Here is a 14,961-nt window from a genome sequence, read left to right on the forward strand (position 1 = left end):
AGCGGACCTCCCGCGCCCCAGCCCCAGCCCGCGGAGGCGGCACCCCGAAGCTGGGCGCCCGCGCGGCGCCTCGGCCCCGGCACCCCCCGCCCCCAGGCCCGGCCCCGGGGGCGCGGCCGCCGGGTCCTCGGTGTGCCCCAGGGGGCTCTGGGCCGCGAGCCGCTGCCGAATGGCTTTTGACAAAAAAACCCTTGACCACCAAGGCCAGCCTCTTCCTGAAAGCCCCGCTCGCTCCGATACAGGAAGTAGAAGGGAGCGAGCGCCCCAGAGCGCGGCGGCAGCTGCGGCCCGGCCCTTCCCGAGGGCCAGAGCCAGGGACATGCGGGCGCCCGGGACTCCCCGTTCCGCTCGGCCCGGCGCCTGAGCTCCTCCGTTCCCCGTCCCGGAGCTGCCGGCGGCATGATCCGACACGCCGGGGCGCCCGCGCGCGGGGACCCCACGGGGTAAGTCCGGGCAGCCGCCCACTCCTCCCTTGCGGTCTCCACGGCCCCCATCCTGGCCGCCCCACTCCACTTCTTGTCCCCGAGAGTCCTCCGGGCGCGAGACCTCGGGGGTGTCGGGCTGAGACGGGACCCCCACCGTGGCCGAGGCCAGATCCCGGTTCTGCGGGGCAGGGGGCGGCCCTGGTGACTCCGCTGGACCCGACGACTCGGCTAAACTTTCAAGGCCAGGCATTTCACTGGGAACCCAGTGCACACTTTAGGCTGCTGGTGGACGGATTACGAGGGAGTGCGTCTCTACCTGTCAGAGCCAGGGCTGCCCGCGTGGACGCGGCCACCTCCCCGGCTTCTGCCCCGCCTGAACTTTGCAAACAAATTCGCTGTCCCGGCCCCGCCAGCCTGCTGCACCCGCCGCTCTGCGAGTCCCAGCGCGCTCCCTCGGGTACTGGAGCCCGGCCGGGCGTGGGGTCGGAGACCCGGACCCCTGCAACTTTGGGCGCCGCGGCCCAACAACTGACCGGCCCTCCTGGACCGAGGGTCCACTGGGCCCTTTTCCCCCGCCCCTCTGTCCTGGCCATAGACAGTGACCTTCGCACCGGCCGTGGCCGAGCCTGGTGCTTGGGTAAGGTCCAGGGCGCACGGGCTGCGCGCGGGCTGTGGGATCCCGAGGGAGAAGGCGCAGCGTGGAATGCATGACGCCGAACAGTTTGGGAACTGACTTGGAGAGGAGTCCCTGGTGGCTAAGTCCCCGCTCTGCCTCCTTGTCGCCCCCAGCCCCACCTCGCGAGCTCGGGCATTGCTCGGGGCTGGGCTCTGAGAGAAAGTCTTCTCGCCTTGCCCAGCTCAGAGGGCGTCCTGAGAAGCTTCAGGTGTTGTAGAGACGCCAGGTCGGAGGCGGATTCCCGGGGAAAGCCTATCTCTGGGTGCCCAGGAGCGCGTCTGGGGAAGCCATCCCCAGCTTTTTGGTTTAAAAGTCCCGGGCCTACTTCTCTGATGGACACCCTGCCGCTCCCTGGCCTGGCCGTGTGACCTCATCTCCCAGGCCCTCAGTTCTCTGCTCTGTGAAACAGGAGAGTTGGGCGGATCTTGTGCAGTCCTGAACCGGGGGACAGCTGGAGGTGACGGGCTCCCACTCAGCTGGGAGAGACTGCGAGGGGGCCTTAAGCTCATCTAGATCTGAACGTCTCCCTTCTTCTCCCTCCCTCCTGCCAGCCCTGAAATTCTGGATGCTGGTTTCTCTGCAAAGACAAATGCCGTCCGGTGGGAGGAACTGGGAATTCGTTGGGGAAGAACCCCCCTCACCCTCACACCCACTTGCAAGTATCTGCCACACCCAAGATGGCAGGGTGAAGCCGGAGAGGAGTTTCTCAGGGAGGAAGAGGAGGTGAGGGGCCAGGGATGCTGACCTCACCGACTTCTCATTTTCCCCAGAGATGATCTGGTGTGACCCACTTCCTCTTGTCTTTTTTTGTTCATTACTGGGTCAGTTATTTAAACTCTCTGTATCTCGGTTCACTTATCAATAAAATGATAAATAATAGTAACTACCCCTTAGAGTTGTTCTGAGGACTAAATGCACAGAAAGGGTTGAATGCATTAGCCTGTAGGGTAAACCCTTAATCATAATTATCACCATTATTATCATTTGTTAGGTATGATCCCTCCATTTGCCAACTGTGTAACCTCAGACAAGTGACCCGGCCCCTGCCTCACCTGTAAACTGGGGGTACTAGCAACACACACCACGTAGAATTGTTTCATGGACTGGCTGAGTTCATAGCTAAGCAGCTGCCCCCAGGCAGCTTAGGGGAAGCCCATCTGTTCAGGCCTGCTTAGAACTGTGCTTGGTACATTCTAGCGCTATATGAATATTGGTTTGTTGCTAAAAACATGGCTTTGTTTTGGAGGACCTTTTGGGTTGGAAGGGCTTTGAAGGGTAGACGATTTGCTGGTGGATTGGAGGGAAAGAGGAGTGGAGGATGACTCTGGTGGGGCTCTGTCTGCCCAGGGTCCAGTGCTCCAGGGACAGATGCCGAACTGTGTGTAGTCTGCTGAGAGTGGGTTCTCAGAGTCCACTCAGGCCAGTAGCTTTCAGGGGGTAGGGAGAGACCTAGCAGGCAGCCCCGTGCAGCCCCACCATGGCAAGTAGACCGGTCACCTTTTCACATCTTTGCCATGTTAAAGGTCTGCTTAAGATTTCATTTGGAAAAGGATTCCACTGCCGGAAAAAATGTGGCTGTCACTGACCTAATCGATCCCCTAATTCAACAATGAGGAACCGGAGACTCAGAAAGGGGAAATGGGCTCCCTGGTATTGGGGGTGGTGGTGGTAACTCACGGCTCCTGAGCCTTGGCCTGATCTAATGCAAGGGTCCTGCTAGAGCCCTAAAGAGGAGCCCCTTACCCAGTCCAGGTTGAGACAGGGGGCTCTTCTGGGTGGGACCCACCTAGAGCAGGGCCAGTGATGGATTCAGGGTGTGAGCTCGCAGCTCCAGCTCTGTCCCTTGACCTTGGCTTCCTGGATTCAAAGAGCTAATGTTCCTGGAGGTCCTGACTGGCACTTAGGAGACCTAGCCCTTGCCAGATCCCAACAGAGGCTCTGGTGCATAAGAGCAAAGGGTCACTTCACCAGCTCAAGCCTGCACTCCTGCCCCCACCCGGCGAGAAGCCCCAGTACATCCTCTGAGAAGCAGCAGGGAGTGCAAGGGTCTGGGGGTGCAGGGTCCCCTTGGGATGAAGGAGTCGCAGCACATTTATCCCTGAGGCCCTCCTCATCTCCCCTACCCCCTTGGTGCCCCTCTATCCTGGCTCTGGGTCCCTGATCCGTGATCTTCACTGAAGCAGCAAGTGTGAAAAGCTTAAAATGCCCCAGGGCTCCTGCCTTTGAACCCAGGAGATACAGAAATCAAAACTGGAAACATACCAGGAACTTATCTCAGCTGGAAGCAGAGAGAGGTGTGATATTTGAAGGAGGACACCCAGATCCTTCACCATCCCCTTAGGCCTCCCTGGAGCTCCATTTTGGAGACAGGAGTCTGAGGTGGTCTGTGTTGCCTCCCAGTCCCTTGCCAGAGCAGAGACAGGGAAAGAATGGGTGACAGATGGCCACAAACTCTGTCTCTGTGACCCCCTGGAAGATTCCACCTGTCATGGCAAGACATGGCAAGCTGTGTCATCTAGGTAGTGATGAGTGAGCACAGTTGGGTGGGCAGCAAGGAAGAGGTGAGGCAGCTTGGGGAGGGGAGTGCCTGAGCAAAGGCTTGGGCGGGGGGAAGTGTGGTGGAGGGGCTTGTGGGGCGGGGAGTGCACCCTTCAAAACCCAGAAGTGCATGACACACATTGCTTTACAAAGCGACTGTTATCAGATAACAGGGGTTGAGGAAACGGAAGACAAATTTTGGCTGGGGAGAGATTGACAGAAGAGGGGCAAAAGTATAAAGAGGTCTGCCCACAGAACCCCATCCTTGGGGGGCCTGGGTCATCTAGGGGATTGGGGGGCATCTGTGTGTTCAGAAAGAGCCTTAACATGGGGTAAATGACGCCCAAGGCCTCTTAACTTCCTGTTGGCCCCCTACTCTCTGATCCTATTAGGGAGTAACCTTTAGAAGAGAGTGGGGGGCCATGTGTTATCATCTTGTTATTGGGTAATTGGTTGGTGCTGCTCTAATGGACAACTCCAGAATGTCCTGTTGATACAACCATTGCCCCGAACCAGCATTTATTCTGAGAACCAGGAAGTCGAACTTCTCCTGCCCGCCAGGAGTGTCTGAAACATGGATATTTTCCCCCAAGATTGGAGCCAAAAATGAAAGTCACAGCTTTAATGACTTTACCAAACTGGATCTCCCCCTCCATCCTACCCCACAATGGGCCCTTCTCGTGGTTTGCTTGTTGCCTATCAATCTAGAGGGACTCTCAGGCCGGGCAGGGAAAGTGGTGTGTCCCCCAGTAGCCCCCTAATTGCCCTCAGGTGACATGCTGTCCTATTTAAAAGGTCCCTCAAGAAAGTCCTGCCCTCCGTGCCGCAGCCCAGCCCTGCTGGAAGCCGGTGCACAGCTTCATGTCTCCTGTCCTCCCCGACGTGCCGAGCTGGTCTGTGGTCTTGTGCCTTTGCCCGTGAGGTTCTTTCTGCCCTTTTTACAGGGCTCACCTCTTCCATGCAGCCTTCCATCCGTGCCAGCTCACAGAGATTCCTGCCTTTTGAATATTCATAGCCTTTTTCACATGAACCGCATGTTTGCCTAGCAATTTGAAAGAAGCCAAAACCTCTTTAATCTTATGACTTCCTACTTCAGTTACAAACTTCCAAAGAAAGGGGTCAGGTCTTTTTGTTCCATATTCTTGTGTCCTACACACACTTGGCACTCAACAAATGCTTGAGGCCAACGATACACTGATTGAAGGCTGCACAGCCTTATCTTTTGTGTCCCTGGAGCCCCTGAATTTCTGGAGGTGTTTACAAGGTGACCCAGATCACAGGGTGGGGCTAAGTAGGGGGAGACCCAGGGCTTGGGGACTCGGAGCCCAACTCCATTCTGCAGCAGCTGGTGACCCCCACCACAAGGCTACCACACTCCTTTCCAAGTCTGGAAAGAGGAGGCCACCCAGGTAATTGAGTAGGGACCCTGCTTGGCCCCGACTCACCTAATTTTATCCTCCCCAGCTGTGCTCCTGATACTTGTCAGGGAGAAAGGATGGGGGAAGGAGAGGCCAGCCCTGGATACTGTGTCTCAGCTGGAAGAATGGAGAATAGCTTGGTGTACAGACTTGGGGGAGCCCTGGGGTGCCGGTGGGTTCCAAATGTGGGTCTCTGGACCACTGAGAAACTAGGAAAATAAGGGTGGCCTGTGTGTGTGTGTGCTCTGTGTGTGTGTGTTGGTGGGGTCTGTGTGTGTGTGTTGGGGGCGGGGGTCAGCATCAGCGTCAGCCACAGCTGCCAACATGTCTTTTCTTAGGCAGAACTGTCCTTTGCTGGTTTGGAAGAGGCGTGGGGACTTGCATGTTGTAGGTCATCAGTAGGGCTAGAGAATCTGGGGTCCTGTCTCCTCTAGTGTTTTAGGATTTTATTCTAGGAAGCCACTCCGTTCTCTCTGGACCTCATTTTCCCATCTGAGAAAAGAGCTCCATGTTGTCAAGGTCCCTGCTTGCTCTGACAGTCAGCGGCTACCCGAGTTACCAGCTAGCAGGCAGCAGAAGCTGGTGTCCTAGAATAATAGCGTTCAGGGGATCGAAGTGCCCATTGGACCTGAAGTGGCCCATGGAACATGCAGGCACTTTCACGAGAAATGAAGACCCATCCAGGAGACTTCTGGCTCATTACCCTGACCAAGCTACCTGGAAGGAAATGGTTTTTCATTTTCTTTTTGCTATTGCTGTGGTTTTATTTTGAAAAACATCTTGAAAAAAGTACATATGGTTTTGGGAGCCCACTTTGGGGCAGGACCCATGGCTTCTTGCCAAGTGGACAGTAAGCTGGGAAGGTTTCTCAGGCGGGGAGCCCTGGAGAGCTGGAGTAGCCTCTCGAGGGTGGCTGGGCTGTGAGGTGGAGCCTGCCTGGCCATCGGCTGTGGGAGCTGTGGAGGTGCTGAGGAGATCACAGGCAGCTGGGGGTGGGTGGCCTGGCTGTTTAGAGGTCGTCTGTGAAACTGTCCCTGTCTGGGTTGGAGTCTGAGGGGCGGCCCTACCAAGGGAGGTTGAGGCAGGTGCCAGGCTGAGGGAGCTCTCTGCCAGGCCTCAGGCTTCCTGCCCAGGGCTGCCCAGAGATAGCCAACACGTCCCTGTGCAGGTGAGGGCAGCCCTGATGCTGTGTGCCTCCCTCCCCACACACAGTGTAGTACAGTGAAGCCAGTCCCTCCCTCCTGCCAGCGTGGCCTTGATGGAGAAGGGAGGAGTGATGGGTACACGGGAGGCCTTCCCTCACACTGGCATCCACAGGGCAGTGGGAAGGCCTTACTATCTGTGTGGCATCAGCATTTATAGAAGAATCTGGAAGCCACAACCGTGTCCTCTCCTCTCACTTTTCTGCCAGTAGGGCCTCTGTGTGGCCTTGGCATGTCTCCTCTCCACGGGGGTAGGGGTTGGAGGGGCTGCCTCCAAAGCAGAAACAGTGCTGATGGTCAGAAGCTTTGAACATGGCTGCAGAGCCCCCTGCCCCAATTTGACCTCAGTAATACCCAGGGGTGCCCCCATCTCAACCAGTACACGTTTAATGGAATGAACGAGCCTGCAATGAAATGTCGGTTCTCTTTTTAGCAGAAATGGCCTAGGCCGTGGTTGTGGTCAAGGCCTGTTGTCTGTATTTGATGTGACAGCACACACTCAGGCCACATCCTATGGGGTAATGGTTCTTGCATCCCCAGCTTCTGGGACTGAGAGAGCCCCAGAGCCTGGCTCTGCACACAGGCCTGGAGCTGTGGGGAAGCAAGGATTCCAGTAGAGGGGTGTGGGAGTGGGGCCCATCCTTGAGGGGCTGCCCTAAGGGGGGCTCTCCTAGAAGGTGGCCTCCATTTTGCCCCTGAATCTGGGGTCTTTATCAAAGCTGAGAACTTTTTATTCCCTAGTTAAGAGATGCTAAACGCCACCTTACCTCCCGACTGACGTTCAACACGGGGTGTCAGGGACTGATGCGAAAACCTGTTTTCTGAAAGACAAGCTGGAGAGAGGGGTGGACAGATGGCACCCCAACAGTAGCAGAGAAGCCTTCCCCTCCTCCAAAGCTTCCCAGAGCTAAATTGTTCTGTGGGTCAATACGTGTGCTTCTTCATCCGCCTCCATGGACTGAAGAAATAAAGGGCTTTGCATCTGAAATTCACAATCTGATGATCTCTGGCTAAAGGGAACAAGCTGTCAAGAAAGAAGTCACCAGGGACCTTTTCCCCAACCTCCGTGTTCCCAGCTTCCTTAATCTCAGTCAATGTCACAGACTGATAATGTAAATTTCTCTAGGGATGTAGCCGTTCAAAGCAAGGACTTATCTGTCTACCGATGGCACCTGGTGACAGCATTTATTATCCTTGCTTCTTTCTGTTCTTGACATTTTTGACAGAGCATCCATCTAAAATATATTCAAGGATTCTTCTCACAATGGATGTCTTCTCATTTATCTTCACCCATCCTCCTAATCATCATCCAGACATCCACCTATCCATTCTATTCACCATCCATCCATCCATCCATCTACTTATCCACCCATCCACCTATCCACCCACCCACCCTTCCATCCATCCACCCACAAACCCACCCACCAACCAACCTACCCTTCATCCATCCATCCATCTACCTATCCACCCATCAACCTATCAACCCTCCCACCCTTCTATCCATCCATTTATCCATCCATCCATCCACCCACCCACACACCTACCCTTCCATCCTTCCATCCATCAATCCACCTATTTACTGAACACCTGAACACCTAGGAGTTTCCAGTTTATCTACTAAGGAAAATGATTTGATTTGGATGTTTGTCCCCTCCAAATCTCATGTTGAAATGTGATCCTGAGTGTTGGAGGTGGGGCCTGGTGGGAGGTGTTTGGGTCATGGGGGCAGATCCATCATGAATGACTTGCTGCCATCCTCACAGTAATGAGTGAGTTCTCAGTTCACATGAGATCTGGTTGTTTAAAAGAGCCTTGTACCTCCCTGCTCTCTCCCTCTTGCTCTGTCTTGCCATGTGACACACCTGCTCCCTCTTCCCCTTCCACCATTATTGGAGGCTTCCTGAGACCTCACCAGGAGTGGATGCTGGCACCATACTTCTCATACAGCCTGCAGAACCATGAGCCAAAATAAACCTCTTTTCTTTTCTTTTTTCTTTTTTTTTTTTTTTTTTTTTGAGATAGAGTCTCGCTCTGTCACCCAGGCTAAAGTGCAGTGGTGCGATCTCAGCTCACTGCAAGCTCCGCCTCCCAGGTTCACGCCATTCTCCTGCCTCAGCCTTCCAAGTAGCTGGGACTACAGGTGCCTGCCACCACACCTGGCTAATTTTTTGTATTTTTAGTAGAGACGGGGTTTCACCATGTTAGGAAGAATGGTCTCGATCTCCTGACCTTGTGATCTGCCCGCCTCGGCCTCCCAAAGTGCTGGGATTACAGGTGTGAGCTACCGAGCCTGCCAATAAACCTCTTTTCTTTATAAATTACCCAGCCTCAGGTATTCCTTTATAGTGACACAAACTGGTCTAACACAGAAAGTAAGAGAAATACGTGCGTATTTAAAGCACAGAGTACTGTATAAAAAGCTGCCGAGGTTCTGTTACAGTTGGCTGTGCAGAGTGAGTAGGGAGGACTCCCTGACAGAGGTGGCATTTGAATTGGATATGCAGGATATGCAGGATTTTAACCACTGAAATCAAGCATATGCAGAGAAGCGTATTGCAGATAGGAGAAACGCACTGAGTGGGAAAGGACATGTTGTTTGTGGCAGCCCTAAGAATCTGGGGTGGGGGCAGGGAGAAGATTCCATGTGTGATGGGCCTGGAAAGGTGGTTGGGGCCCCCTTGGCTATGGGTGGGCAAGTTTGACTTTTACCATGGTGGTGAAGACCACAGTTTTGTTCTTCCGGGCAAGACACTGAAACGGAACCTGCCAGAGCACCTTCTTCCCCTTCCTCTGTCTGGCAAAAGTCGATCTCTATCGCCCACTGTTGTTGCCAGGGTTACCTGAGATGATGATGTTCTTGACTCTGGGTTGTGAGACCAGTGGGGGACTCTTACCTGTATGTATGTGGTGTGTGTATGTGTGTGTGCGCGCGCGCACATGCTATTGATTTTCCAAAAAATGTATTATAGACTTTAAAAGTTCATACACAGACATACCCAAAATAGGGAAATTTTAAGCATCAAACATTTTTATCTGAGTCTGCACCCGGTGCAAGTACGTGTTAACTTGTGTTCTTTTTTCACTGAGTGTTACCTCTGGTACACATTGCTACGTGCTGTGTGGTGGACCTATGTTGCCTACCTGCCATCTTCGATGGTCTCATCAAATTATGATCATTTTAATGGTCAGAGTTATTTCATGTGCCTATCTTGACTTTTTTCCAAGTCCCCTCTGTTTTAAATGAAGCTCCTGAAAACTTCCGTGGGTCTAGGGTTTAGGGACCATTTTCTTGAGATCTGTCACCATCCTGGAGCCTTTGAGTCCAGGAGTGAAGCAGAGCCTGCTGATTGGCCCCTGAATTTTTGCTAGGTGTAAGTTTTAGCTGAACATTTTCCAATTTTCTTGCAGCTAGGTGTGGCCATATGACTAAGTTCAGGACAGTGAGATATAAGTGGGGAGTATAATCTGCTTGGAAAACCCCTTAAGTGGAGTGTCCTTCTCTCCTTTCCTCTTTCCTGTTGCCTGAAATGCAGACGTGATGGCTGGAGTTGAAGCAGCCATCTTGGATTCTGAGGCACACTTAAGCATGGAAGCTATGCAGGATAGAACAACAATACATTACAGTAAGGGTCCTAAACATGTTAGACCATCATCCCAGCTACAGAGTGCTTACCAGTTTTTTTATGAGAAGAATACGTACTATCTTGTTTGTTTGTTTGTTTGTTTGTTTATTTATTTTTTAGATGTAGTTTTGCTCTTGTCCCCCAGGCTGGAGTGCAGTGGTGATCTCGGCTTACTGCAACCTCTGCCTCCCAGGTTCAAGTGATTCTCCTGCCTCAGCCTCTCCAGTAGTTGGGATTACAGGTGCCTGCCGCCACTCCTGGCTCATTTTTTTATTTCTAGTAGAGACGGCGTTTCACCATGTTGGCCAGGCTGGTCTTGAACTCCTATCCTCAGGTGATCCACCTATCCCGGCCTCCCAAAGTGCTGGGATTACAGGCATGAGCCACCGTGCCCAGCCATACTATCTTGCTTATTTTAATTTCTTATTTTAGATTTTCTATCACTTACAAGCTTAGTTCTAATGAACACAAAGAGCTTTCTATCTCTGTCACGTAGCACCAGATTATATGCCCGAAGTACTCAGCTGCCTTGCAGGGCGACCTGCAAGTCCCCATTTCCTAGTAGAGGCAAGAATGAGGAAGAGGGAGGAGAGAGGAAAGGCAGCTTTGCACCCACTAAGGCTCTTGTTTCAAGGACTAGATTGCAAACATTTTTTCTTTTCATATTAAGTGTTTATGAGTTTTAGCTTTCGCCAGAAGCTTTAGACTGTTTATTTGGTTTGTGTCTCTGACTCTGAAATCCTTGTTCTTTGACAGGGCTAGGTTTCCTGATCAAGGCAGCCATGCCTCTTCCTCCACCTCAGTTCTGTGCGTTAGGCCAAGAACTCACTTAGGTTAACCCTCCCCGTGCCAGTGTTCTCCAGCGCCTCCTGAGAGTTGGTGTCCCTGACACACCAGCACAAGAAAGGCCTGGAGACCAGGTGCAATGGCTCATGCCTGTAATCCCAGTGCTTTGGGAGGCTGAGCTGGGAGGATCTCTTGAGGCCAGGAATTCAAGACCAGACTGGGCAACACAGCAAGACCCAGTCTCTACAGAAAATGTTATAAATGAGCTGGGCATGGTGGCGTGCACTTGTAGTCACAGCTACTTGGGAGGCTGAGGCAGGGGGATCACTCGAGCCTTGGAGTTCAAGGTTACAGTAAGCTATGATCACACCACTGCACTTCTGCCTGGGTGATAGAGTGAGAGCCTATCTGCATACAAAAAACTAAACTAAAATAAGGACCTGGGGCCCAGTCTCAACAATGCCTGCGTCCTTGCCGGATGCTGCCGTCACTCATTCATTCACCGTCTCTTTGTTGAGACGGTCTTGGGGTCTCTTGGGCCGTATCTTGGCACTTGCTGAGTGTTAAGCTGGGTTTGTGCTGACCACTGGCCACTGGGAGCCTTCAGTGGCCACTTCACCTCTTTGCCCAGCCTTGGGAAACGTTTGTCCTGAAACGGCTGGGACTTGAATTCCCCTTTCCAGGGACAGCACAGGCCTCTTCTGAGCCTGTAAGAGCCTGCCCGGAGCTGCTCAACAACAGCCTAAGACCACTCCTGGGACATAAGAGGCCCCAAGAATGGCCTGGGAGTTAGCTGGGGGGCTGTCTGGAGGAGCTGGGCCAGAGCCCGCTGAAGTGGCCTGAAGGACAGTGAGGGTCTTGTTTCCACTGGGCAAGGCCGCCCCAGCCCTGGCTCTGCAGTCCTCAGGCGTCAGAGCTTCGTGTCACTCTGGAAACTCTTCATCCAGCCCCTGCTTACAGATGAATTGGTGGCTCGGAGAGGGGAAGTGGTTTCCCCAAGGTCTCCGGACCTGTGGGCTGTCTCCCACCAAGGCTGTCTCCAAGGCTCTGTGCGGCACCCAGGCCGCTCCGTGGCACGAGGCCCCAGAGACGGAATGTGGGCACATCTGCCTTCACTAGCCGCCTCCCTCTCTAGCCTCTGGAAGGGGCTGAGCTCTTTCCTGCCTCTGGGCCTAAGTGCAAGTGGCCCACCTCTACCTCTTGCAAGAAGCCTCCCAGGCTGTGTGAGGCCTGCAGGGCCGCTGTACACCGTGGTACAGGTTGTTTACCGCTCATGTGTTCCTGGCTGAGGCAAAGCTGGGTAGGGGCTGAAATTTCATTCTCTTGCCAAGCTTTGTGTCACGACAGGTATGTGTAGGGGTGGGGTGGGGGCTGGCCTGCACCCATGGGCATCAAGGAGCACCCTTTTCTAATTTATGCAGAGGCACCCTATGGGCTACCAAGGACCCAGCCACAGAAGAGCCGGCAGCACTCTGGGCGCTCGCCCCGATGCCTGTGGCAGCTCATTCTGTGTGTAGCCCCACTAGACTGTAAGCTCCCGCCAGCAGGGCCAGTGGCTCTTCCTGGCAGGGTGTGGGGTGGTATTGCCGAGTCAGCACCATGTAGGGTACAGAATGCTCCCCCAGGAACACTGGTGCTGAGCGAGAATTTAAGGGGAGGGAAGGAGGATCTAGTGCAGGGCTCGATAAGTGTTTGCTGAATTAATATATGGTGGGTTGATGCTAAAGAGAGGGGTGAAGGGGAATTGCCCAGGACAGAGGGCCTCTGGGAGAGGGAATGGAGCCCGCTGGGAGGCCTGCCAGGAGTGGAGGGGCTGTGAGCTGTGAACATCTGAGAAATAGGGTGGGCAGCCAAGGGAGAGGATCCAGCCACAAGAACAGGTTGGGGCTGGCCACAGTGCTGGGAGGGGCCAAAGCCCCCAAATTCCCCTCAGCCATAGACTTTCAGGCAGCACCATGCCCTGGACCCCTGCTTTGGCCTGCTCGGCACTACGCCAGCCAGGATGTGATCACCCGTCCTTGTCTCAGGGACCCTCAGTCTTGTGGGGATGCAGGAGTGACATGCAGTGCTGTAGCCACAGGGTGTAGGATGGTCCCGTGGAGTGCCGGGGGTCCCCGGCTGGCTGAAGGGCATCCTGCTCAGACTGGGGTGGCATCTAGGGGAACTTTTCCTGCGGCATGAGAGCCAGGCAAAGCCGTGCCTGGGAGTTTCCCAGGTAAACTCGTGGTGGGGGTAGAAGGGCTGTTGCAGGCTCCATGTGCCTGTCATTGACAATCTGTTAGATGGACAGGGGAGGGGACCACACAGCAGAGGCTCTTGGGCCATATCCTGAGGGCAATGGAGACTATAGGCAGGAATTTTTCCCCCATTTAAAAAAACTGAGCTATTGCCAGGGCGTGGTGGCTCATGCCTGTAATCCCAGCACTTTGGGAGGCCGAGGCAGATGGATCACTTGAGCTCAGGAGTTCGAGACCAGCCTGGGCAACATGGCGAAACCCCATCTCTACTAAAACTTTTGTAAAAATCAGCTGGGTGTGGTGGTGCATGCCTCTAGTCCCAGCTACTTGGGAGGCTGATGCGGGAGGATCAGTTGAGTCCGGGAGGCAGAGGTTGCAGTGAGCCAAGATCATGCCACTGCACTCCAGCCTGAGCGACAGGGTGAGACCCTGTCTCAAAATAAATAAATAAATAAATAAATAAATAAATAAATGGGCCGGGCGCGGTGGCTCACATCTGTAATTCCAGCACTTTGGGAGGCCAAGACGGGTGGATCATGAGGTCAAGAGATTGAGACTATCCTGGCCAACATGATGAAACCCTGTCTCTACTAAAAATACAAAAATTAGCTGGGCGTGGTGGCATGTGCCTGTAGTTCCAGCTACTTGGGAGGCTGAGGCAGGAAAATCACTTGAACCTGGGAGGCAGAGGTTGCAGTGAGCCAAGATTGTGCCACTGCACTCCAGCCTGGCAACAGAGAAAGACTCTGTCTCATAAATAAATTAATTAATTAATAAAAACTGAGCTGTGTCTCAGTTTCCTGGGACTACCATAACAAAGTGCCACAAACTGCGTGGCTTAAAACAATATAAATTTATTCTCTCAAAGTCTTGGAGGCCAGAAGTCTGAAATCAAGTTATAGCCATTCTCCCTCCAAAGGCCTTCTGGAAGGATCCTTCAAGCTTCTGATGGCCCAGGCAATCCCTGGGGTCCCTTGGCTCGTGGCCGTACCTCTCCATTCTTGGCCTCCATTGTCACCTGGCTGTGTTCTCTCTGTGTCTTTCAGTGTTTCTCTCCATCATTTTTTTTTTTTTTTTTTTTTTTTTTGAGACAGAGTCTTGCTCCATCGCCCAGGCTGGGGTGCAGTGGCACGATCTCGGCTCACTGCAAGCTCTGCCTACTGGGTTCATGCCATTCTCCTGCCTTAGCCTCCCGAGTAGCTGGGACTACAGGCACCTGCCACCATGCCTGGCTAATGTTTTTTTGTATTTTTAGTAGAGATGGGGTTTCACCATGTTAGCCAGGATGGTCTCGATCTCCTGACCTCATGATCCACCCATCTTGGCCTCCCAAAGTGCTGGGATTACAGGTGTGAGCCACCGTGCCCGGCTGTTTCTCCCTTTCTTATAAGGACATCAGTCAGTTTGGATTTAGGGCCCAGCTTATTCCCACAGGACCTCATCTTAGCATTACATCTGCAACAAACCTATTTCCAAATAAGGTCACTTTCTGGGGTGCTATAGGACTCTATCTTTTTGGGGGATGTGATGGGACCTGTAACAAACTCTAATTTACACAGAGTAAAATTCACTCTCTTTAGTGTGTGTTTCTGCACGTTCTGACAAACAGACAGCCATGCAACTGCCACTGCAGTCAAGACAGAAAATTCCATCACCCTCCAAAAGCCCCCTGGGCCCTTTTGTAGTCAGGGTCTCTTCCTCCCCAGACCTCCTCGTTTCTGCTCTGTCCCTACGTTCTGCCCTTTCGAGAACATCCTGTGAATGGAATCACGGTGTGTCGTCACGTGCCTCTTTCTCAGCCGCATGCGTTTGGGGTCTGCCTGGGTTGTCGTGTGACTCGGGAGTCCATTCCTCTTTGTTGCTGAGGGTATTTTGTTGTGTGAGTCTACCCATGTGTTTATCCCTTCCCTGCTGAGGCCTGTTTGGGTTGTTTCCAGTTTTGGGCGATGACAAATATAGGCACTAACAAATGTTTGCATATAGATTTTTTCATAGTGGAGCCATGCTGGCAGGCCTGCATTTGAGTTGCTATGTGAAGAAGGACGTGGGGGCAGCT

At 53.3% G+C, this 14,961-nt stretch overlaps 1 protein-coding gene across 8 annotated transcripts in view; it reads left to right on the forward strand.

Annotated features, from left to right (window-relative positions):
* Positions 1-247: 247 nt before the first annotated feature.
* The window catches only part of RIN3 (Ras and Rab interactor 3), a 183,973-nt gene continuing 169,259 nt past the window's right edge, over positions 248-14,961 (forward strand). For all 8 annotated transcript variants that reach the window (XR_012416082.1, XR_012416083.1, XM_065549265.1 and 5 more), the window contains exon 1: positions 248-443. Coding sequence is in view for 4 of the 8 variants with exons in the window: in XM_065549265.1 (XP_065405337.1) it covers positions 400-443 (44 nt within the window). In the remaining 4 variants the exon portion in view is untranslated. The remainder of the gene's footprint in view (positions 444-14,961) is intronic.

This window comes from Macaca fascicularis, chromosome 7 (genome assembly GCF_037993035.2).
Source record: "Macaca fascicularis isolate 582-1 chromosome 7, T2T-MFA8v1.1".
NCBI classification, from domain to species: Eukaryota; Metazoa; Chordata; class Mammalia; order Primates; family Cercopithecidae; genus Macaca; species Macaca fascicularis.